General features: G+C 37.1%; 1 protein-coding gene across 1 annotated transcript in view; it reads right to left on the reverse strand.

Moving 5' to 3' along the window:
* Nucleotides 1-3310: 3310 nt before the first annotated feature.
* GCC2 (GRIP and coiled-coil domain containing 2) overlaps nt 3311-21036 on the reverse strand; it is a 54962-nt gene continuing 37236 nt past the window's right edge. Inside the window, exons 18-23 of the mRNA XM_036754258.1 lie at nt 15393-15569; nt 11740-11957; nt 10011-10205; nt 7030-7169; nt 5791-5992; nt 3311-5090 (exon numbers count right to left, since the gene is read on the reverse strand). Of these exons, the coding sequence (XP_036610153.1) occupies nt 5020-5090; nt 5791-5992; nt 7030-7169; nt 10011-10205; nt 11740-11957; nt 15393-15569 (1003 nt within the window). The 3' untranslated portion in view covers nt 3311-5019. The remainder of the gene's footprint in view (nt 5091-5790; nt 5993-7029; nt 7170-10010; nt 10206-11739; nt 11958-15392; nt 15570-21036) is intronic.

Here is a 21036-nt window from a genome sequence, read left to right on the forward strand (position 1 = left end):
AAAACCTATCTGCGGCCCGAAGAATCTTAGCCTATTTTAATTTTGGCTCCTACCTACTGCCAAGTTGTGCAGGTCTGCTGTAGAAAAAGAATAACTGCATAATAATCCTTAAGGATCACTAGTAGAGAAAGTGGAACTTGTTGTTCCTTTTAGTTAAAACATAAGATTGGTTGAAAGTACGAAGACAAAAATTCTAAAAGCCTGTGTAAAGATTTTATTTCCACTATATTCATTAACAAAATCAGCTCATGTTAATTTCATTTCTAATGAAGGGGATAGAAAAAACCCAAGCCATTTAAGAATAAATGCATTCTCCATCTAAAACCACATTTTATTGACCTACCACAAGTGTGTTGTGTTCCCAAAGCTTTAACCTTGTTCCATTGAGACATATTTCATCACCTGTTGAATTCCTGCTTGTCCTTTAAAGCTGAACTCAGTGAAACTTCCTTCATGAAGCCTCTCTTGATCTCTTCCTTGACAACCTTCCCCTCCTCAAACTCATGTAATACTTTGCACCTCTTTATGCATTTTTCATGTAATTATGGAGTGCTGTAGGTATCTGTGTATTTGCTTTATTCCCATTTGAGACTGTTAAGCTCCACAGTAGGGACAATATCCTATTTAAAGTTCCTATCTCTCTCAAAGCCTAAAGAGTGCTCTTTACACAGGAACCACTTCACGTTTGTTAAATTAAATTGAATTCACCCACTCCATTCCAGTTTATTCAAAGGAGCACATGGCATTGATCAGAAAGGTCCATAATTATTTTTCTTGGTAAAAAAAAAGTAGGTAGCTAACTCAGCTTGAAAAAAAAGCTAACCTTTACATAGCACTTCCTATGTGCTGGGCACCGTGCTGAGTGCTTTACAGTTGTTATCTTATTTGGTCCTCACAACAGCCTTAGAGGAGGTAGGTACCATCATTATTTTATTATTATTTTACAGATAAGGAACCCGAAGCCAAAGTGAAGTGACTTGTCCAAAGTCAAACAGGATTTGAATTCAGGTCTTCCTGACCCCGGGCCTAGTGGTCTACCTACTGTGCCACCTCGCTGCCAAAAATGAAACAAAAAACAAAGCAAAACCTTGGTCAACTAGCCATCTGGGTCAGCATCCTCACTAGCAATCTTTGGTAGAAAACATCGAGTTCCAAACTCAGGAACAGGGTTTCAGTATTGATGGTTTGAATGGAAATATGCATCATGGAACCACAGTAGATAGACTCCCATGTTATTACACAAAAACATATTTAAACCACAATGTACTTTAAGAATATTACTATAGAATCTAACCAAAATGCGTTGTTTTCTGAGATTTAAAACTTGGGATGCCAGAAACACCTTTATCATCAGAAACTAACCTTTCCCCAACACCCTCCAACAGCTGATGAGTGAAAATACGGAGCAGTTTATTAGTCATTAGTAAAGGAGCCCATAGCGTGGGATAGGAGTGTCAGCAGAGGAAGGGGGATAGGCAGCGGGAGAGGGTGGGGCTGTCCAGTGTAAATCTCCAGGAATGTTGCTTGGTTAATTTATGGTGGGTTAGCTGGTCACTCCATTTGTTTTCTGAGGGCTGTAGGTAGCTTGCTTCTTTTCCTTCACCAATACTCATTCCTTAGACCAAGATTTCTTTTCTTCTCCTGCCTACTGAAGAACAAAGGACCGGAATAAAGAGGGAAATTCCTTGAGGGCAGAGGAATATCTTATTTTTTTTCATTTTTATATCTCTAGCATGTAGCTTAGTGCTTTGAACAGAATGTGCACTTAATACCTACTGAACTAAACTGCTCTATTTGGGGACACCCAGGTTGGTGTTTTCTCTGCCTTATAATTATTTCTGAGGTCCCATTAAGTACAAAATTCCTGTGAAGTCACAGAACAGAATAATCTTATAAATTCTCTCCTGTCCCTGAAAGAGGCAACATTTTTGAGATTTTTTCCTTTTTAACATAAAGGTTATTTTTTTTTTACTGCTGGTAAAAAAAAAGGCATAGTCTCCCCTGTGCTGGCCTTTTTTTTTTTCCACTTTGTTTATAGAAAGATGCATGTTTATCATGCAATAATAACGGGATGTCTTTGGGCAAATCATAATTTTTCCTGGCCTCAATTTCCTCATTGTAAAATGGAGCTCTTATTTGTATCATCTACCACACAATGTTGCTGTGGGGATTAAAATACTGTATGTCATATAATTTATAAACCACAAGGGATAATACCAATGCTAACATTTCTCCTAACTTCTAGTTGCATACTCATTTTAGGTTTGCAAAACCCAATGCATTATCTCAGTTCTCAACAATTCCATTGGGTAGATGCCAGTATTTTTCTAGTTTTACAGATGAAGAAACTGAGTCTTGGAGCAGAGGGCCCAGCGTTCGGTAGGCACTTAATGTTTATTGATTGATCAGAGAAGCTGTGACTTGCCTGTGTGTGTCTGAGATGGCATTGTTTTCCTGACTGCAAGCTGAACATCATTTACTAAGACATTCAGCCTCTGGGATTGTTACTGGCTGTACACTTTATATTCATTATGTGTGATATGTAAACTGGAGAGTTTATAACTAACATTGATATAATACTTTAAGGTTTGCAGAGTGCTTTATTTATGTTAACTCATTTGATCCTCATTATTATCCCCATTTCACAGCTGAGGAAACTGGAACACAGAGAGGTTAAATGACTTGCCTATAGTCACATAGGTAAGTGTCTGAGGCAGGATTTGATTTCGGTTTCTTCTAACTTCAAGTCCTGTGCTCTATCCACAGTGCTATCTATCTTACTACTAATACAGGAAACTCCGCCTTTTTGGGTCAGCTGCTCCTTTGTGGCTGTTCATTTGTAAGGAACTTATATAAACAGCAGAATCTTGAATGGAGGGCTACCTGTAAAGGGCAATGAAGATCTCTCAGCTCAACTTACCTTTCTTTGTGTCTATACCAAAACAAAATGAAAATCAGGAAAAAAAAAAGGTTTTGATTGCCTTTCGAAAATTCAAAAACATGCTGAGATGGCAAATAATTCATATTTAAAAATTAAAACCTTCTTCCACCCTATTTTCAGATGTCTCATTCACAATGACTAAACAATCTTCAAGTATATGTTATCTTTAAAACAAAATTTTGAAGTAATGTGAATTACAACTTCACGCAGTCTTACTATAGGGGTAGTTTTGGCTGTATGGATAGTTTGGTCACAATTTTATCAAAGTCCATTTAAAAAACTTTTGAGGAAGTGGTAGCTGTAACCTATGAGTTGGTTCAAAACTCCCAAAGAGATGATGTTAATAAAAGATTTAGGCATAAAAATGTATTACACAGTGAAACATGTTTAATAAGTGATTATTAAAATAATCATAAATAATGTTTTCATTACTGAAAATCTCAAGGAATATTTCCCCCTGTAATTAAAGTAACCATTTTATATCATGCAAAAGTATTTTTATTACATTCATGAATACAGACTCAATATTTCAATACAATTATGTATATGATTCACAAATCTGAGGGTCAGTGAGAAATTAAAATTTCTTTAAATACTATCAAAGTCTTACATTGTATGCTATTGGCATACTTATATTCACAGTTTTCAAAGTAAGAAAAACAAATGTTTAATTTAACTTCAGTTCTAAGACAAATGCATATAATGTGACACATTCACTAGTTTTGGTCTGTTCTTCTAAAACATGACAAAAGTCACTTAGGAGAAGAAATTTCTTAAAAGAACAAACTCAACAAGTCAGCAGCATATTTTCACTTAAACTTGTTTGGAAGTTAATGTTCTAGTAAACAAAGTGCAAAGTCAGTTCTCCAGCTGAGATTTTTGAAGTTAAAAGCACAAATCAACAGGTTTAAAGAACTTCATCAAACTGGTTGTATGTTGACATCACTAAATAGTAAACAATTTTTAATCAGATTGCTTGCAAATTTTAAGATAAAATAACACATTGATTTTGCTAGCCAATTGTACATATTCCACAGAGTCAGAAGAAAGGAACCCCTCTCTACACCACTCCATTAGTTACAGAGATTGTGGAAAATCCAATAATCCTCCAAGAAGCCACCTCTAAAGAACCAGTGCTTTTTTCATTCCTTGTTACTGGAAAGCCTTTGGGGCTATACACTTTATATGAATACAGGAAGTTCCCTAGTGTTCTTTCATTTAAATATAATGCTGAATTCCATGGCTCTGAGGATCCACATGCTCACCGATCTGCCATGGGGTGGTGTGGAGGTGTAGGTGGGAGAGGGAAGGGGAATGGAAAAGAGCTACAGAAAACAAGTTTGTAATAATTTAGCCAAACTTTCAACACACAATGAAGCCTTACAAATAGTTTAACAGAATGGAAAAGGTTATCATGCAATAAGAAGTTTCTGTTTTGATCAGCGTTCTATCATTTAATAGTATTCTTATTCTTGTAGCCACACAAAAAGACTGAAAGAATAGCATGTCCATATTCTGAACACATTTTAAAACATTTGTGTGGAATTCGGTAACCTAGCCTCATAATTCATTGTAGTATTTTTTATCCAGTCACTTAAGTTCATGGATACCTTGCCAATTATAAATTCCAATTGTACATTTTCCTTCTTATCTTTAAAGTCCTATCAATTTTGCTGTCAATTAATTTCTAGCAACACTTCCTGCAAATCATACCTTGGCAAAGTATAATTAACACTAAAGGCTCTAAATTCCAGTTCTGTTATGGGACCAAAATTTGGGCTCAGAACTTATAGTATTCCTAAGCAAGAACAGGATCCAGAGGCACTAAAGAGTGACAGGATAGGTACCCCCTGCCAATCTCCACTGGTTAAAGGACCACAAAAAAGATGGTCTTGGTAGCATCTGTTCTCTGAAGGACTGACATCTGACATCAACCCTTTAAGCTGCTACATAAATCCTGTTTGTGCACACACACACAAATTCACAAAAGAATCAAAGGGACTCCATGTGTCTGGGTTATTTTTGTCACAAACATTCTATTTGGTTACAAGTTCAAAAAACTTTCTCTCATCACCATGCTATCGAAGGCCTGACCAACTGTGTAGGTAGGATGCCCATCCAGAGGGTCGAGATGTACCTTCTTCTTCACCTTTGTAGAGAAAAAAAAAATCTATTTAAATTCTTCAGTATCGAAGATATACACATATGCAATAAAATCCAAGCAATCAAAAATTTACTATAACTGGTTACTCCCACAGGGCTTCTGTAGTTTATATTCCATCCCAAGTTCATTAGTTAGTTATGTGTTAAAATTCTGTCTTTTTTTGGGGGGGGGGGAAGGCGGGGGCAACGACACATAACACTATACTTATTCCCTTATGGGAAAATAGCAGTAGTTATCAAATTGACTAATTCATGAGAGTTCTCAGTTTCCAAACAATGTTGTGAGTCAAAATAAACATGAAAATTTAAAAGGCCTAATCTAAAAATGTACCTGTAGAAATTAAGAACTGTGGGCACTTAGGTGGCATAGTGGTCAGATGAAATATGAAATACATGAAAATATGGTAGTTATGTTGAAATATATAACTATTTTTGGTGTCCTAAAAACTTAGATAAGTTTGTCATCGAGTAACACAAAATTTATTTCATACCTACAACAGACTAAAAAATTAAAAAGACAAATAACTTGAGCTTAGTACTTGAAATTTATGAAGATATATACAGAAATGTGATATACAATACATACACACACACACACACATGACATACGTCCACATACAGACATGTACAAAAGACAAATCACTCTCTTAAGTCTGACACTTAGGGAAAAATTTAATCTTACCAACCTTGAGCAATCGCAACAAGTTTTCCTTTCTCTTCAGGACTGAGCTGCAACATTGTGTCTATGACAGGAAGAAGCCTCTCTCTTTCACTCCCTGCTTTTAGAAATATAAACTGTAGCAGAACATTCTTCAAGTATTCTAGATTAGCTACTGATTTCTCCCGCTCCTGGTTCCTTTCCAACCTTCGTATTTCACTTTTGAGAAGCTATAAAGAAAAACAGATTCGAAAACACGGATAAAGGCACTAATCTGGTCTTTTTTTTTCTAGAAGCCTCAAATGGTCATTTGTGTAATTCCATAAATGTCAGCCAAATCCTTCCCCCCTGCTCCCATTCTGAGGTTTGATTTATCAAGGCAAACAGAGGTGAATCATCCTGTATTTGCAGTGTGTAAAATGTGCCTCATCCACAATTGTTCTTAAAGGTTTCAAGAAAAGCTGTGCGCAGGGCTGTCCTGTGCTGCTCTACACCCCACATCCTATCTTTGTCTGGCAGTAAACTTGCTATATGAATTGCACATAGGAGTTCCTCAGTCTAAATGATTTCTTTTATACTTAAATCTGCTCAAGTCATGTTATTCTGCTCAACATCTTTTCGTGTCTTTGTGTTGGGTACCAAGTTCAAACACTACCTGGCATTCGATGCTTTCCACAATCTGAGAGCATGCTCTCTTTCAGTCTTACTTGATTATATGGCTAACCAGGTTCATTACTCTCTTAAGTCATCACGTTTCTTTTGTCTCTCCACCTTGTGGGTCACAATGTCACCTATGCCTAGAACAACCTCCCACTTGCCCTCTTCTGTATGATAATTCTTGCTCGTGCTTTAAAACTTGACTCCAGAGTCATCTCATCCTTAAAGCCTTCTCGGATCTGTGGGTGGCTAAAAACATCCGCCTTGGATTTTACACAAAGGTACTTGGTTTTGCAGCTCTCCAATGAACATATCACATAATGTCACCATAGTTATTTAACCACACTTGTTTTGTCCCTCTTTTCGATGGTAAGCACCATGGGGGGAAGGGCTACATTTTTAAGTCTCCTAAGGGTCTAGAACAGTGTTCTGCACATAGCAGAGGCTCAATCAATGCTTGATGAATGAACGTTTCTTGAATTTCAAGTAGTTCATGCTTTATAGTTTTTATCCATAAAACATGTTGCAGATAGGCTTAACGGGCACGTCACACAGAGCGAATGCTTACAAATATTGACATAGCTTCACCGGTGACCTTGGTTAGACTCACCTTAATTTGTTCCATAAGAATGGCATTGGTTGCTTCAGTCTCCCTAAGGAGGCCATTCAAGTGGTCGGCACTCTTTGTGGTGGAATTGAGCTTCTGTACCAATTCTTCTTTGCTGAGTTCTTCATGCCACAAAGGAGGCTCTGAAATTTTATTTTTTGAAGATTAATTTCCAAATGAAAATACCCTGAATCAGGAAATGGAGCATCTTATGTGAGGAACAGCAAGGAGGCCTGGTGTCACTGGACCACAGAAAGTGGGCCGGGGGGAGGGAAGGTAAGGTGTTAAGAACACTGCAAAGGTAGGTGAGGGCCAGGTTGTGAAGGGCTTTGGATGTCAAACAGAAGATTTTACGTTTGATCTTGGGGGTGACAGGGGAACGCGGGAGTTTAGGAAATGGGAGTGATGTGGTCACATCTGCACTGAGCACTACTTATGGGCTCTTGGTTAGCATCTGACTTTTAGGGAAGAGAGATTCAAGCTGACTTGTATGACAGCAAAAGTCTAGAAGTTTTAGTACCTACTTCAGATAACTTCCAGACAATTAACACTTGTGAAGATCAGCTGTGCACAAAGCACCAAAGAAGGGTTACAAAATAAACAGACTTCAAGGAAATAGGATTAGACGTTAGCCATTGAAAGAGAAATGAATTTTCTGGTCCTTATTATGGATAAGGAAACTGAGGCCTAGAAAGGTGAAGTCACAGAGCCTCTCTGTGGCAGAACCTAGATCATGGGATTCAGAGCTAGACAGGCCCTTTGGGATCATCTTAAATCCCAATGTCCTTATTTTGCAAAGTTCAAAGAACTAATGTGTTACAAAGCCAGGATTTGAACCTTGATACTCTTACTCCAGTTTTCTTTCTACTACACTAAATCTGGAATAGATAGCAGCTTCCCTTACTTGAAATCCTGGGGTAGGATTTCTAGACTAATTCTGCTATTCTGGTAGGGTTTTCTAAGGCTATTCAGAAGGTTTCTCATGCTATTTACCTAACAGTTCCCAGGAGAGGGGAAAATTCAGCTCTCCTTGTGCTACAGAAATATGTCCAGCACCAATTTTAATGGCTTTATGCAGTAAAGTCATCATGGAGGATATGGATCGGATGCATTTCATTCTCTATGTAGCCCAAGCTCTAAGGAGTGATCTGTGATCATATCAATTTGGGAGTTCCCTCTGATGCCCAAGATGCTCACCTGTGTGGTTCTTGGCTATATTCTCCCATATATTCAACAGAGGGGGCTCATTCAACATGCTAGAGGCCTACCTCAATCTCTGCTGACACTACATGATCATCATGAGGGCACTCTGAATGTCTATCAACTTGTCCTCACTTGCTCTGCTACATGGCCAGCCCACCTTTTCTTTGTATCATACATCTTCTGGAGGATGTCTGCTCCTCTTTTTTGGAAGTTCCTCATTACTCACATGTTGCAGGCTATTTCCACCCACTATGTCATTTTCCATTGTCTTGTGCATGAGATTCATTTTTAATTCTAATAAATTTTTCTCTTGCCCCACCCTCTCTTTGATTTTTTTTGAGTCCAAAAGTAACAATGGATTCAAAGACATATTCTATGAGAGACCTGCAGTACTCATGCTAAGTCCTTATTAATTAAAGAAAGATTAATTTCCAAAATAAATTTTGTATTTGTCTTTTGCTAAGTCACTTTACTTCTCTGGATCTCATCTACAAAATATGAGTATTATCTGAGGTCTCTTTAACTTTTTAAATATTCTCTCTAAATATAAGATTTTCTAATTAGGTTCATAAGTTGAAGAACTGCTTTAGGAGTCCCTAAATTTCCAAACTCCCCAACCCTAGTCTTTTTCATTCTTATTTCGAATATTCACGCATTAAGTACTTTTTCTTCTTTGCACCTTTAACCCAATGAATGTTCATAGTTTCATTATTAAAGAATCAAATGGTGGTTTAGATCTACCATCCATTTATTCAATGGGTCTTTAATTGAAAGATTACCCTGCAGCAAAAAAAAAAAAAGAGGATAAAAATATCAATGTAAGATAGGTTTTTAGCTTCCAGAAATTTAAAAAGTCTTCTAAGTTTTATTAGTCTCCACTCTGCAGACTGGTAAACTTTCACCTTTACAACTTTTTATCAAAACTGTCATTGATCTTCCGGCTATTTATCTGTCTTCCTAAGAACTGAAAGTATCATGTTATTTATAATCTACTAAAGGAGATTCAATAGGGCAACTAAATGGCCAGCAGCTACTGCCCACACCCTCCCAGTGGCCCTTTTGACTTATCATCTTTGACTTCCTGCTCAATGAAAGCACTGCCAAAACACCCCCAGCCTGTGATCATAAGTCTAGACTATATGCTTCTTTGGTAGTATTTATGTAGTTTGCTACAGAGTCAACATGAATTCAATTCATGGATTTAATTGTGAAGGCAAATATTTATTAAAATTTTAAAGGACAAAAGTTTACTGTTAAATAAAGGAAGCAATGTTACTAATTCTGAATCCAGTAGGCAATTATGGAATAACATGAAAATAATCAAACCTTCAGTTTGTAAAAGGGGACAATGAAAAATTAATTACTTTTCAATTTTTTTTTGGACTAGAACTGTGATTTCATTGGTAGAGGAAATTCTAAGTGAGAAAACTCCCTCAATCAATGCAGAGAAGGCCACTTAGCTAGTGTCAGAGAAAGGCTTATATGCAAGTCTTAATAACTCCAAAGTCAGCTCTCTATCCAATAGGCCCTGCTGCCTCTTTTTACTTTTTAATATTGCCACTGAATTCTGATGCATTCGCCTGGCTCAGATTTAGGAGAGAACCAGAGCTTATTTAAACAAAACCTCAAACCATACTCTATCACTTGCAATTCAGGAAAGAGTGCAATGGCATTCAAAAAAATATCATCACAACTCAAGAGGGGGCCCTCATAACTTCTAGTAGCAGTAATTCTACAGAATGCCTAAACAAGGAGAATTATGTTTTAAAAAATGAACATACCAAGTTTAGTTTCTGGAGAATTAAGAAGCTGTTCCAGAGATGGTGTATGGATACTGGTAGAAGACACAGACTCAGTGTCTGTTGTTTCCATTCCCTCTCCCTCCTCCCTGGTTACAGTGTGCATTTCAAGGGGGGGCAGGTCTGTGTTTCTCCTTTCACGAAGATTCTTCAATGGTTGATGTGAGGAAGATGAATCTAATCAGATAAAATAAAACGAGAAGAAAGAATGGTATGTCTCTGAATCCATAAATGAAAAAAAAAAGATCAAAATACTCTTCACGATCTGATGAAAGCAATTCCAAATAAGTTTGGAGTCAAAGACCAGCGATGAAAATGAACTGTTAATTGGGACAAATTCAAAGGTGGGAAAATTATTTAACTTAAAGGGCCAAGTGGTAGAAAGAAGGAATTCCTAGCTTACTCTTAACTAGAAATGAATATATTTCCTAATGACATGGAATGTTTTATCGTTCAATCCATTTCTACAGGGACTGAAAGTTATTGCTTTCTAAACAGCTGGATGAGATAAAATGACCTTCAAAAAATTCTTAGAATGGGCAGCTTCTAATACTCATCAACTTTTTGGTAACTCAAGGTGGAAGGTTATTACACTACTAAATACATGCATGAGTCTTAATTTCTCTACTCCTCTCTTTCTGCACCCAGCAGTAAAGTAGTGGAAAAGAGTGCATGTGTGACAGGATAGGAGAAGAACAAGGTGATAACTAAATTCCATACAATTGGTGTTGAAGGAAAATAAAACATTTTTAACACTATTCCTTTGTGCTAGGCAAACCTAGACCCAAAGTGTCCTTGCCTGCTTCCCAGATGTTGCAATAGTATTTTTTACTTGATTTAGAGACTTTGTTAGAGTCTAGTTATCCCTTCTGGGCAGCAGGATCTAAATCTAACTAGTTATCTTGGTAGAGCTGAAGTCATATCAACCTTTTCTAGCTTATAGGCTATGTTTAAGCTAGTAGTAGCATTAAAAGCAAACCTGAAAACATCTTTAAAAACTATCCTGAACAATGGGGTATAGAGATCTATCTTGCCTTACAAGAAAGTAAAGGGGAAGGGGTTGGGGGGGAGGGAGGGCAGACTGGGGAAAGGACTAATCAGAATGCATGCCATCTTGGGGTGGGGGGAGAGGAGAGATGGGGAGAAAATTTCTAACTCAAAATCTTGTGGAAGTGAATGTTGAAAAGTAAAAATTAATTAATAAAAAAAAAAAACCTATCCTGAAGATGTCACTTCTAAAGCTTAGGCTTTAACTTTCTTGTAACCAAAGGAAATTATCTGTGAAGCTAATGCTTTGGGAAATAAGGTGTTTTGTCATTCTTCCGATTATAAAATATTTAAATCAGTCTGTTTAATGAACAACAATAAAGAATGCTGTACAGTCCCCCAAAATACTAGGACTAAGAATCATTCTATGAACAAGTTTAATGTTGAAGAAAAGGAAATATTATTCTAAAAGGTTATGCTGGCTGAAAACACGAACTTAAAGATTTAGATATATTAATGGATAATTTAGGATAAGTTAGATATTTATAGTATATTCTTAAGATTTCTGAGATCGATTTAATGAAGGGTAACCATGGCAAACATTTATGAATAGGAAGATTTCAGCATAGCATTTCTTATGGTCATATGGAAAGTGGTGAAAGTCTGAAAGTTAAAAAAAAATGACATCATTAAAAAGTTACTTCTTTCATGAATGCATACATACTTCTGGCAGTAGGGTCACTCTTAAGTTGGAAATACTGAGCTTCCACTTTGGAAAGTTGCTGCTGCAGTGTCTCCATGGTCTTCCTGTGCTCTTCCTGCAAATGCCTCACTTGATCCCGGAAGTTATTTCGGAGTATTTCATTCTGGGATTTTAGCTGACTCACAGTCTGTGCATGCTCCGACTTCATCATGATGTTCTCTGACTGTATTGAACAGAGCCTGAAGGATGAATAAAATTTATTTTCTAAAACAATTTAACTTTGCCTGCTGCTTCTTTACTGACTGGGTGGGAGAACAAAAAAATCTAGTCCTCTATGGAAATTATGGTATACCCTCAGTATGACAAAAGCCTTTCCACGATCTCACTTCCACATTTCTTTGAAATCTGTCATCACCTCATGTTGTTGCTACCAGTATGAAATGCTAAGACACCTGCTTCTCTGAGTAAGTCTTAAAATGTTTAAAAACATAGCAGATATTTTAGTACTATTTTATTGCTTCTTTCTAGGGCATGGCCATATTAAAATCAATCACTTTCCAATCTCACTTAAAACAAAACCAAATTCCCAAAGTATAACACAAAAATATTGAGGGCAAGCTTTCTTATGTTGTTTTATAATCACTTAATAATTATATAAAAAAGTATCAATGATCTTTTCCCTCATTTTTCATGTATTCTAAAGGGAAGTCCAGGTGACACAATGCATAGAACATTGGACTTGGGAGTCAGGAAAACCCAAGTTCAAATCCTGTCTCAGACACTCTCAGCTGTGGGACTTTAGGTGAATCACTTAATCTCTGTTTAGCTCATCTATGAAATGGGGACAAAAACAGCACCTCCCTCACAGGGTTGTTGTGAAGATCACATGAAATGACACATGTAAAGCTCTTTGATATATAAATGGTAGCTGTTACTATATTTCTAACATTTACTAAGAGCTGATCAAATAGCTCTTCCTAGAATTAAGTGAATTATGGTGAACCTTGATAAAAGCTGAATAACTTAGGAAATTGAAACTGATGGAATTTCTCTAAATACTGACATTACTGGAGTCAAACTAAACTGTGCTCACATGCTTGTTAACAAAAGCTGCTTACTGAAGAATAGTTCATCCTTCTCCTTAACCTGATGTACCACACTGTCGCTGCAGTAGGACAGTGCAGAGTCTGCATTGGGAGACTAAAGACCAGGTTTTAATCCCAGATCTACTACTTAGTAGCTGGGTACCCTTGGGTAACTTCCTATTTCTTGACTTTAATTTTGCCATTGGTGAAACTGGAATATAATTTCTTCAAGGGTTGTTGCAAGGCTCAAAGAATCTACGTAAAATACTCCAGGTTATAGAACAGGTTGTGATTCTGCATCGATTGAGGAAGTTTCCTTATTTAGAAAGTTCTGTACCAAGAAATCATAGGCCTGATTAAAAAATGTATCAATGTGACAAGCTGATGTTATAAAAATAAGTTGGCATTATTTTTTATATTTGGAAGATAACTAAGTCTCTTTCTCATAAAAGAAAAATACATCTGTCAGACTTAACATTTCTTTTCTTATTTTTTTTTGAGACAGGATTACTGTACTGACAGAACAGAGAAATGCAATAAATACGGTTTAGCAAAGAAATTGAAAAAGTCTATCTTGTGTAAAAAGAGGAAGACAAAGGACTAGATCAGAGGTTTAACTATTGTGTTTGTCATGGAGCCTTTTAGCACTCTGGGAAGCCTATGGACTCGATCTCAAATAATGTTTCTAAATGCATACAATAAAATACACGAGACAAAGGAAATCAATTAGACTGAAATACAGTTATCAAAATATTTAAAGCTGGTTCATGGAACCTTAGTTAAGAATCTCTGGACTTGACATTATAATTAGGTAGATTTGGAACTGCTTGAATGACCAGACCAAAACAGTCTTTATTGATGATTCAATGTCCCTTTGGATGGAGGCCTCTAATGAAGTGCTCCAGATCTGTGCTTGGTTCAATGCTGTTGAATAGATAAATATATGATGGGTTTATCAAAACTGCAGATGACACAACGCTGGAAAGCATAGCTAATACTGGATTACTGAAGCAGGATGCAAGGAGGCCTCAAAATGCTGGGCTGAAAAGAATAAGATGAAATCTAGTAGAGATACTATAAAGTCTTAATACATTTGACTTCAAAATATAATCTGAGGAGTCAACAGTGTAAAATAGAAGTTAAGAAAGCTAATGCAAAGCTAAAGCTGTGGCTATATTAAGAGGTAAAATATTCCCAAGCTCGTGATCAAAGTGATAGTGATTCCACTCTGCCCCAGTCAGGTCACATTTGGAACACTGTATTCACTTCTAAGCACATTTATGAAAGACAATGGCAAAGAAACCACAATGCTGAAGGGCCTCAAGATGATGCCATTTTATAACGGGGAGACAGCATGGTACAGTGGACAGAGAGCTAGGCTTAGGAAATCTTGGGTTCCAGTCTTGCTTTAACACTTACTAGATGTGTGACCCCGGAAAAATCATTTAACCTCTTTGGGCCTCATTTTTCCTCATCTGTAAAAGGAGAGGGAGCTGAACCCATTATATAAGGTTCCTTTTAGCTCTAAATTTATGATCCTATGAATTGGGGACATTTAGCTTGAAAAGGAGAAGAGCATAGGATGGTGACTGCAAAGAAGCAAATATAGGCTTGATGTCAGTAAAAACTTGATAACAATTTTACAGCTTTGCCAAAGTAGAACGAGAGACAAAAGGTTTCTCTCACTGGAGGTCATTAAGCAAAGGTGATGTGAACACTTGTCAAGTATTACATGGAGGAGATTCTTCCTAAGCTAGGTGTAGGACTATACAGCCCTTCTGGCTCTGAAATTCTGTGTCATACCTGGACCATGATGCTGCTTAGTTTGGTATATCTATTATGGGGTTAGCTGACTTAGGAACACCACAGAAGTTATAGAGTAATTGTCAACTGAAATTAAACATTTTAAAGATGAGAGACCTCAAATTCTATAAGGGGAAAGCCTGTACTTTCTCCAAACTTGGATCTCCTTGAACTCTTAGTCCAGCTCTATAAAAAAATGTAGCTTCTTATTAAGCTCTGCTGAGCAATTCAATGGAAAGTCCCAGGACCTGAATTCAAATTCTGACTCTGCCAAATTTTGAGTATGTATGAGTTTTCTCATCCATAAAACAATCTGGATTAGTTCCAGACCTGTAATCTTAATGAATGGATAACTTTCAAATATATAAACAAAACACTAATGAGCTTGATTTATAGTGTCATGATAATTTTCAATACTAAAGTACGATGGCAAAATTACCACCAACTTGTTATAGTTCTTATTTCATAACATTTCCTTAGCTCTTTATTTGGACAGCTAAGTGGTGCAGTAGATAAAGCACTGGGCCTAGAGTCAGGAAGGCTCATTTTTCTGAATTCAAATCTGGCTTCGGAAGCTTACTAGTTGTGTGACCCTGGGCAAGTCACTTAACCCCATTTACCTCAGTTTCCTTGTCTGTAAAATGAGTTGGAGAAGGAAATGGCAAAACATTCTGTTATCTTTGCAAAGAACACTCCCAAATGGGGTCATGAAGAGTCAGACATGACTGAAAACAACTGTATGATACATAAAGTCAAAAGAACATGTTAGTACCCCCAAAAACATACTTTTCTCGGAATTCTGCCTCTTTTGCGACTGTCTCCTGTAGCATCTTATTGTGCCTTTCCAGTAGAGTATCGTGTTCAGACTGTAATATTTGAAGTTCAGATGCACTGCTCTGTAAATTATTCTGGGTGTCTTGCAATTTTATTTTTAGTTGGTTTATCATCATTTCTAGATGTTGTCTGGAGGGAAAAAAAGGAGGAAATCTGACCTTGAAATAGATTTCAATTTCCACAATTCAACTCCTAATAGGTAAGCTGTTCAGCTATATCATTAAGAGATAGTACACAGTCAGAAATAGATGTCACCATAGAGAAGTTATAACATTTATTGACAGTTCAGTCTCCACATCATACTAGACAATTTGAGGCATACAAGATATCCCTGAGTAAACATCTTTTACATCAGAAAGGAATTCAATAATTTAATAGCACCAAAGAACTTATTTGAAGTAACATGATTGTGCCATGAGTGAAATATGACATGGCTTTAAAGTTTGCGGAGGACAACCTGGGGTACTCCCCAATAGAAGAAAGAATGGTATGTTAAGATAGGGAAAAAGTGAAAGAGTAAGCAAAAATAGTTTCTGCCTTGGTAAATTCTACCTTTAGAAAAAGCTAGAGTATAAAAAAATAAGAAAAACAATAAATAAGAAAATGGGTAAGAAAGCAAGAAAAAATTCAACACAACTATAGCTTATTATCTGACCTCAGAATTCAGGGATATTTAGCAATGAAAAAAACAAAAAAACCCCAGACCAAGCATTTTTAGAGCCAGATGAAAACTCAGTTAATTAAGTTCTTAAACAGTCATATTCCACAATTTTTACAAGTGGCAGGTTAGTTGCCATCTTTTATCAGCCTGCATTCTCTGTCAACAGATTTCAAAATAAGAAGCTCCAGACTTATAAATACACAAACATTCCAGGATATTTGATCTTACTTAGAATGGTGAGATCCTGATGGGAAAATTCTTTTGAATGCTGAATCTCTAGTTATAAAAACAAAAACATAAGCATCAAAAGAATTCCTGAATCATCTTTTGCTCCAATTTTCTTTTTTTGGCAATAAACAAAAAGTGATCTGGAAGTATTTAAACCACATACTATTTCAATATGGTAACTGAGATGCACAGAAAGAGTAACAGTTATACATGAAAATGTATTTCTTGACCAAAATTCAGTTTTCAACTTTAAATGATTTCAAATATTTATGGAAACCAGACTCAATCATTTCTCAATCTGCATAAAAATGTTTTTAAAGATTTAAAATTTGAAGTTTGAAAGACAAGCCCCAGAGAAATTTCAATGTTTGTATTTTTAATAAAAACAGATACAACAAGTTCAACATAAACTGCAGGCCTGCACAACTTGTGGCTGGGCAGCTTATGGCCTTTGGGCTGCTTGTGGCAGGCCAAAGGATTTCCTCTACATACAAAGGGTGTTTTCCTCTATATTTTTCAAGGGCTGCCTGAAATACTTTGGCATGCTGCAAGCAGCATGAGCTGTAAGCTGCCTGTGGGCTGCAAGTTGTATAGGCCTGACATAGCCATTCAACAAAGAATAGAGTACATCACATATTTACCAGAGAGACCTAACTGTTCATGCAGCCATCTTTTTTTCTTTACTTGATATAGTGCCTTAACTGATCAAGTTTCTGCTTTTGTCCTTGACAGGCAGTGAAACAAAAGCTACATTTTCTCATTGGTCTGGCCATGGGCTCCACTTTTCCTCCAAAGTTAGATTATGTGAAATTTGAGTATGGCCTAGAATTACTGTTTACACACATAAGGTTTGTTAGTATTCCTTAAAAGAAACTTCATTTTAAGGGTACAATCTATGTTTGGCGATATCCTAATATTTTTCACCAATATGTGTTTGATTTTAAAAAAGAAAAATATTTTTATTATGAACTTAAACACTAAAAAAAAGGAACAAAAAGAGCAGATACTCTATGAAAGTATAAATCTCCATTTTGTATTCCTTGTTTTAAAATAAATACAAAATATACTTAAAAAAAGCTATTACCTGCCAACACCCCTCCAATTAAAAACTGAGAGGAAAGACCCATACACATAAGCTCCAAATGGTTATGAACAAGACATAAAAGTCATATCATAAACAAATTAGGAGCAAGGAAGAAATTACCTTTCAGATGTATGAAAAGGGGAAGAATTTATGACCCAAAACAAGTGATAGAAAGGATTGCACAGGAGAAAGTGAACAATTTTGATTATAAAAATTTTAAAACTATAAATATAAATTATTATAAATAAACCAATAAATTGGTTCAGCCACTTTGGAAAGGAATTTGGAACTATGCTGAAAGTTACTAAACTTTTGACCCAGGACTGCAGAACCCACAAAATAGCAGAGGGAAGCAGGGATCCAGCCCAGGACAGCCTGGATGGTTGCTGGACGAGGTGTATTGGGCACGGAAGGGAGCAGAAATCAGCGTGGGAGGCAGCAGGACCAGCCAGACCAGGAGCTGGGCAGAACAGGCCCTAGCACCCTGAATCAGTGAGCTGTGGCAGTTACCAGACTTCTCAACCCACAAACACCAAAGACAACAGAGAAGGTTAGTGGGAAAAGCTGCTGGGGACAGAGTTCATGGTTCAGCCACCACCCCAGGGGCAGTGGGGGAGGTGCAGCTACAGAACTACAGCTGCAGTTACTTCTGGCCCCAGGCCCACGTGGTGGGAGGAATTAAATGGCGGATCAGAGCAGGAGTACAGAGCCTGCTGAAGATTTGCGTTAGGTCTGGGTTGGTGGTTCTTCAGGAAGGAGGAGTGCTGGTGTGGCAAAGATGGCGCATCCCCCCAAGCTTGGAACATAGTTCTCTAAACTCTACAAGCAGTCATACCCCACTGAAAAACTCAAGGGTCAAATTAGTTGGCTGGGAATATGGCCAGGCAGCAAAAATACACCCAGATTCAGTCTCAGACTTTGGATTCTTTCTTTGGTGACAAAGAAGACCAAAGCATACAGACAGAAGAAGTTAACAAAGTCAAAGAGCCTACAACAAAAGCCTCCAAGAAAAACATGAACTGGTCCCAGGCCATGGAAGAGCTCAAAAAGGATTTGGAAAAGCAAGTTAGAGAAGTAGAGGAAAAATTGGGAAGAGAAATGAAAAGGATGCGAGAAAACCAAGAAAAACAAGTCAATGACTTGCTAAAGGAGACCCAAAAAAATACTGAAAAATATACTGAAGAAAACAACACCTTAAAAAATAGACTAACTCAAATGGCAAAAGAGCTCCAAAAAGCCAATGAGGAGAAGAATGCCTTGAAAGGCAGAATTAGCCAAATGGAAAAGGAGATCCAAAAGACCACTTTGGGAAGAAGAAACAAGTGTCTCTTTAAAACCTGAATATCTTCAAAGGGTATAAAGGGAGCTAAAATAAGAAAAAGAACAAACCTGGGATGCATTGGTTTTGTTCAGAGGGCTTGAAAAGGGGAAAGAAAAGGGAGAGTAAAAGGAATACCCTAGTATAGGAAGGAGGGAAAAGAACTTGTTATTTCTCATAATTGGTTGTCTAAGAGTCCAAAAAACAATAAGGAAGAGGTGAGAAGAACAGCATCAAATGAACTTCAGAGCTAGGGAGCTGAGCCAAGACACAGAGTAACAGACAACCCAGTTGAACTCTCTCTTTTTGGGATCTATTTGAGGAGGCGATCGGCGGATTCTTTCAATTTCTATTTTGCCCTCCGGCTCTAGAATATCAGGGCAGTTCTCCTTGATAATTTCTTGAAAGATGATATTTAGGCTCTTTTTTTGATCATGGCTTTCAAGTAGTCCAATAATTTTTAAATTATCTCTCCTGGATCTATTTTCTAGGTGAGTGGTTTTTCCAATGAGATATTTCACATTGTCTTCCACTTTTTCATTCCTTTGCTTCTGTTTGATAATATCTTAATTTCTCATCAAGTCACTAGCTTGCACTTGCTCCAATCTAATTTTTAAGGTAGTATTTTCTTCAGTGGTCTGCTGTAAGCAGCCAGAAACAATCAATTTGAGTATTGTGGAAACACAATCAGAATAACCCAAGATCCGGCAGCTTCTACATTAAGAGATCGAAGGGCTTGGCAATATTCCGGAGGTCAATGGAGCTAGGATTAAAACCAAGAATCACCTACCCAGCAAAACTGAGTATCATGCTCCAAGGCAAAATATGGACTTTCAATAAAATAGAGGACTTTCAAGCTTTCTCAGTGAAAAGACCAGAGCTGAACAGAAAATCTGACTTTCAAACACAAGAATCAAGAGAAGCATGAAAAGGTAATCAAGACAAAGAAGAAGAAAAAGAAATTGCAAGGGACTTACTAAAGTTGAACTGTTTTGTTTACATTCCTACATGGAAAGATGATGTGTATGATTCATGAGACCTCAGTATTTGGGTAGCTGAAGGGAATATGCATATATATACACACACACACATATATATACATATATACACACACATACATATATACATACATACACATTGACTTATACATATATATACGTACACATATATATATGTGTGTGTATATATATATATATATATATATTTAGAGAGAGAGAGAGAAAGAGAGAGAGAGAGCGCGTGCGCGAGCGGGCACAGGGTGAGTTGAATATGAAGGGAAGATATCTAAAAGAAATAAAATAAAATTAAGGGATGAGAGAGGAATATATTGAGAGAGGGAGATAGGGAGAGATAGAATGGGGTAAATTATCTCACATAAAAGTGGCAAGAAAAAGCAGTTCTGTAGGAAGAGAAGAGAAGGCAGGTGAGGGGGGGGGGATGAGTGAATCTTGCTCTCATCAGATTTGACCTGAGGAAGGAACACCATACATACTCAATTGGGTATCTTACCCCACAGGAAAGAAGAAGGAAGAAGATAAAAAAAAAAGGGTGGGATGATAGAAGGGAGGGCAGTTGGGGGTGGAGGTAATCAAAAACAAACACTTTCGAAAGGGGACAGGGTCAAGGGAGAAAATTCAATAAAGGGGGATAGGTTAGGAAGGAGCAAAATATAGTTAGTCTTTTACAACATGAGTATTGTGGAAGGGTTATACATAATGATACCCATGTGGCCTATGTTGAACTGCTTGACTTCTTAGGGAGGGTGGGTGGGAAGGGAAGAGGGGAGAGAATTTGGAACTCAAAGTTTTAAAAAAAGATGTTCAAAAACAACAAAAAAAAAGTTTTTGCATGCAACTAGAAAATAAGATACCCAGGCAATGGGGCGTAGAAATTTATCTTTCCCTACAAGAAAGGAAGGGAAAAGGGGATGGGAGGGGAGTGGGGTGACAGAACGGAGGGCTGACTGGGGAACAGGGCAATCAGAATATACGCCATCTTGGAGTGGGGGGGAGGGTAGAAATGGGGAGAAAATTTGTAATTCAAACTCTTGTGAAAATCAATGCTGAAAACTAAACATATTAAATAAATTAAAAAAAATCATAAAAAAACCCAAAAAACTTTTGACCCAGCTATATCACAACTAGTAGGTCAATGCTCCAAAGAAATAAAGAGGAAAAGTATCTCTAGACACAAAAATATTTGTAACAACTCTTTTTGTGGTAGTCACAAATTGGAAATAAAAGGGATCTCCTCTTGTTGAGGAACGGCTAAACAAAAATATTGTGTCGAGGAAATAATGAAATGG

This window comes from Trichosurus vulpecula, chromosome 4 (genome assembly GCF_011100635.1).
Source record: "Trichosurus vulpecula isolate mTriVul1 chromosome 4, mTriVul1.pri, whole genome shotgun sequence".
Lineage (NCBI taxonomy): Eukaryota > Metazoa > Chordata > Mammalia > Diprotodontia > Phalangeridae > Trichosurus > Trichosurus vulpecula.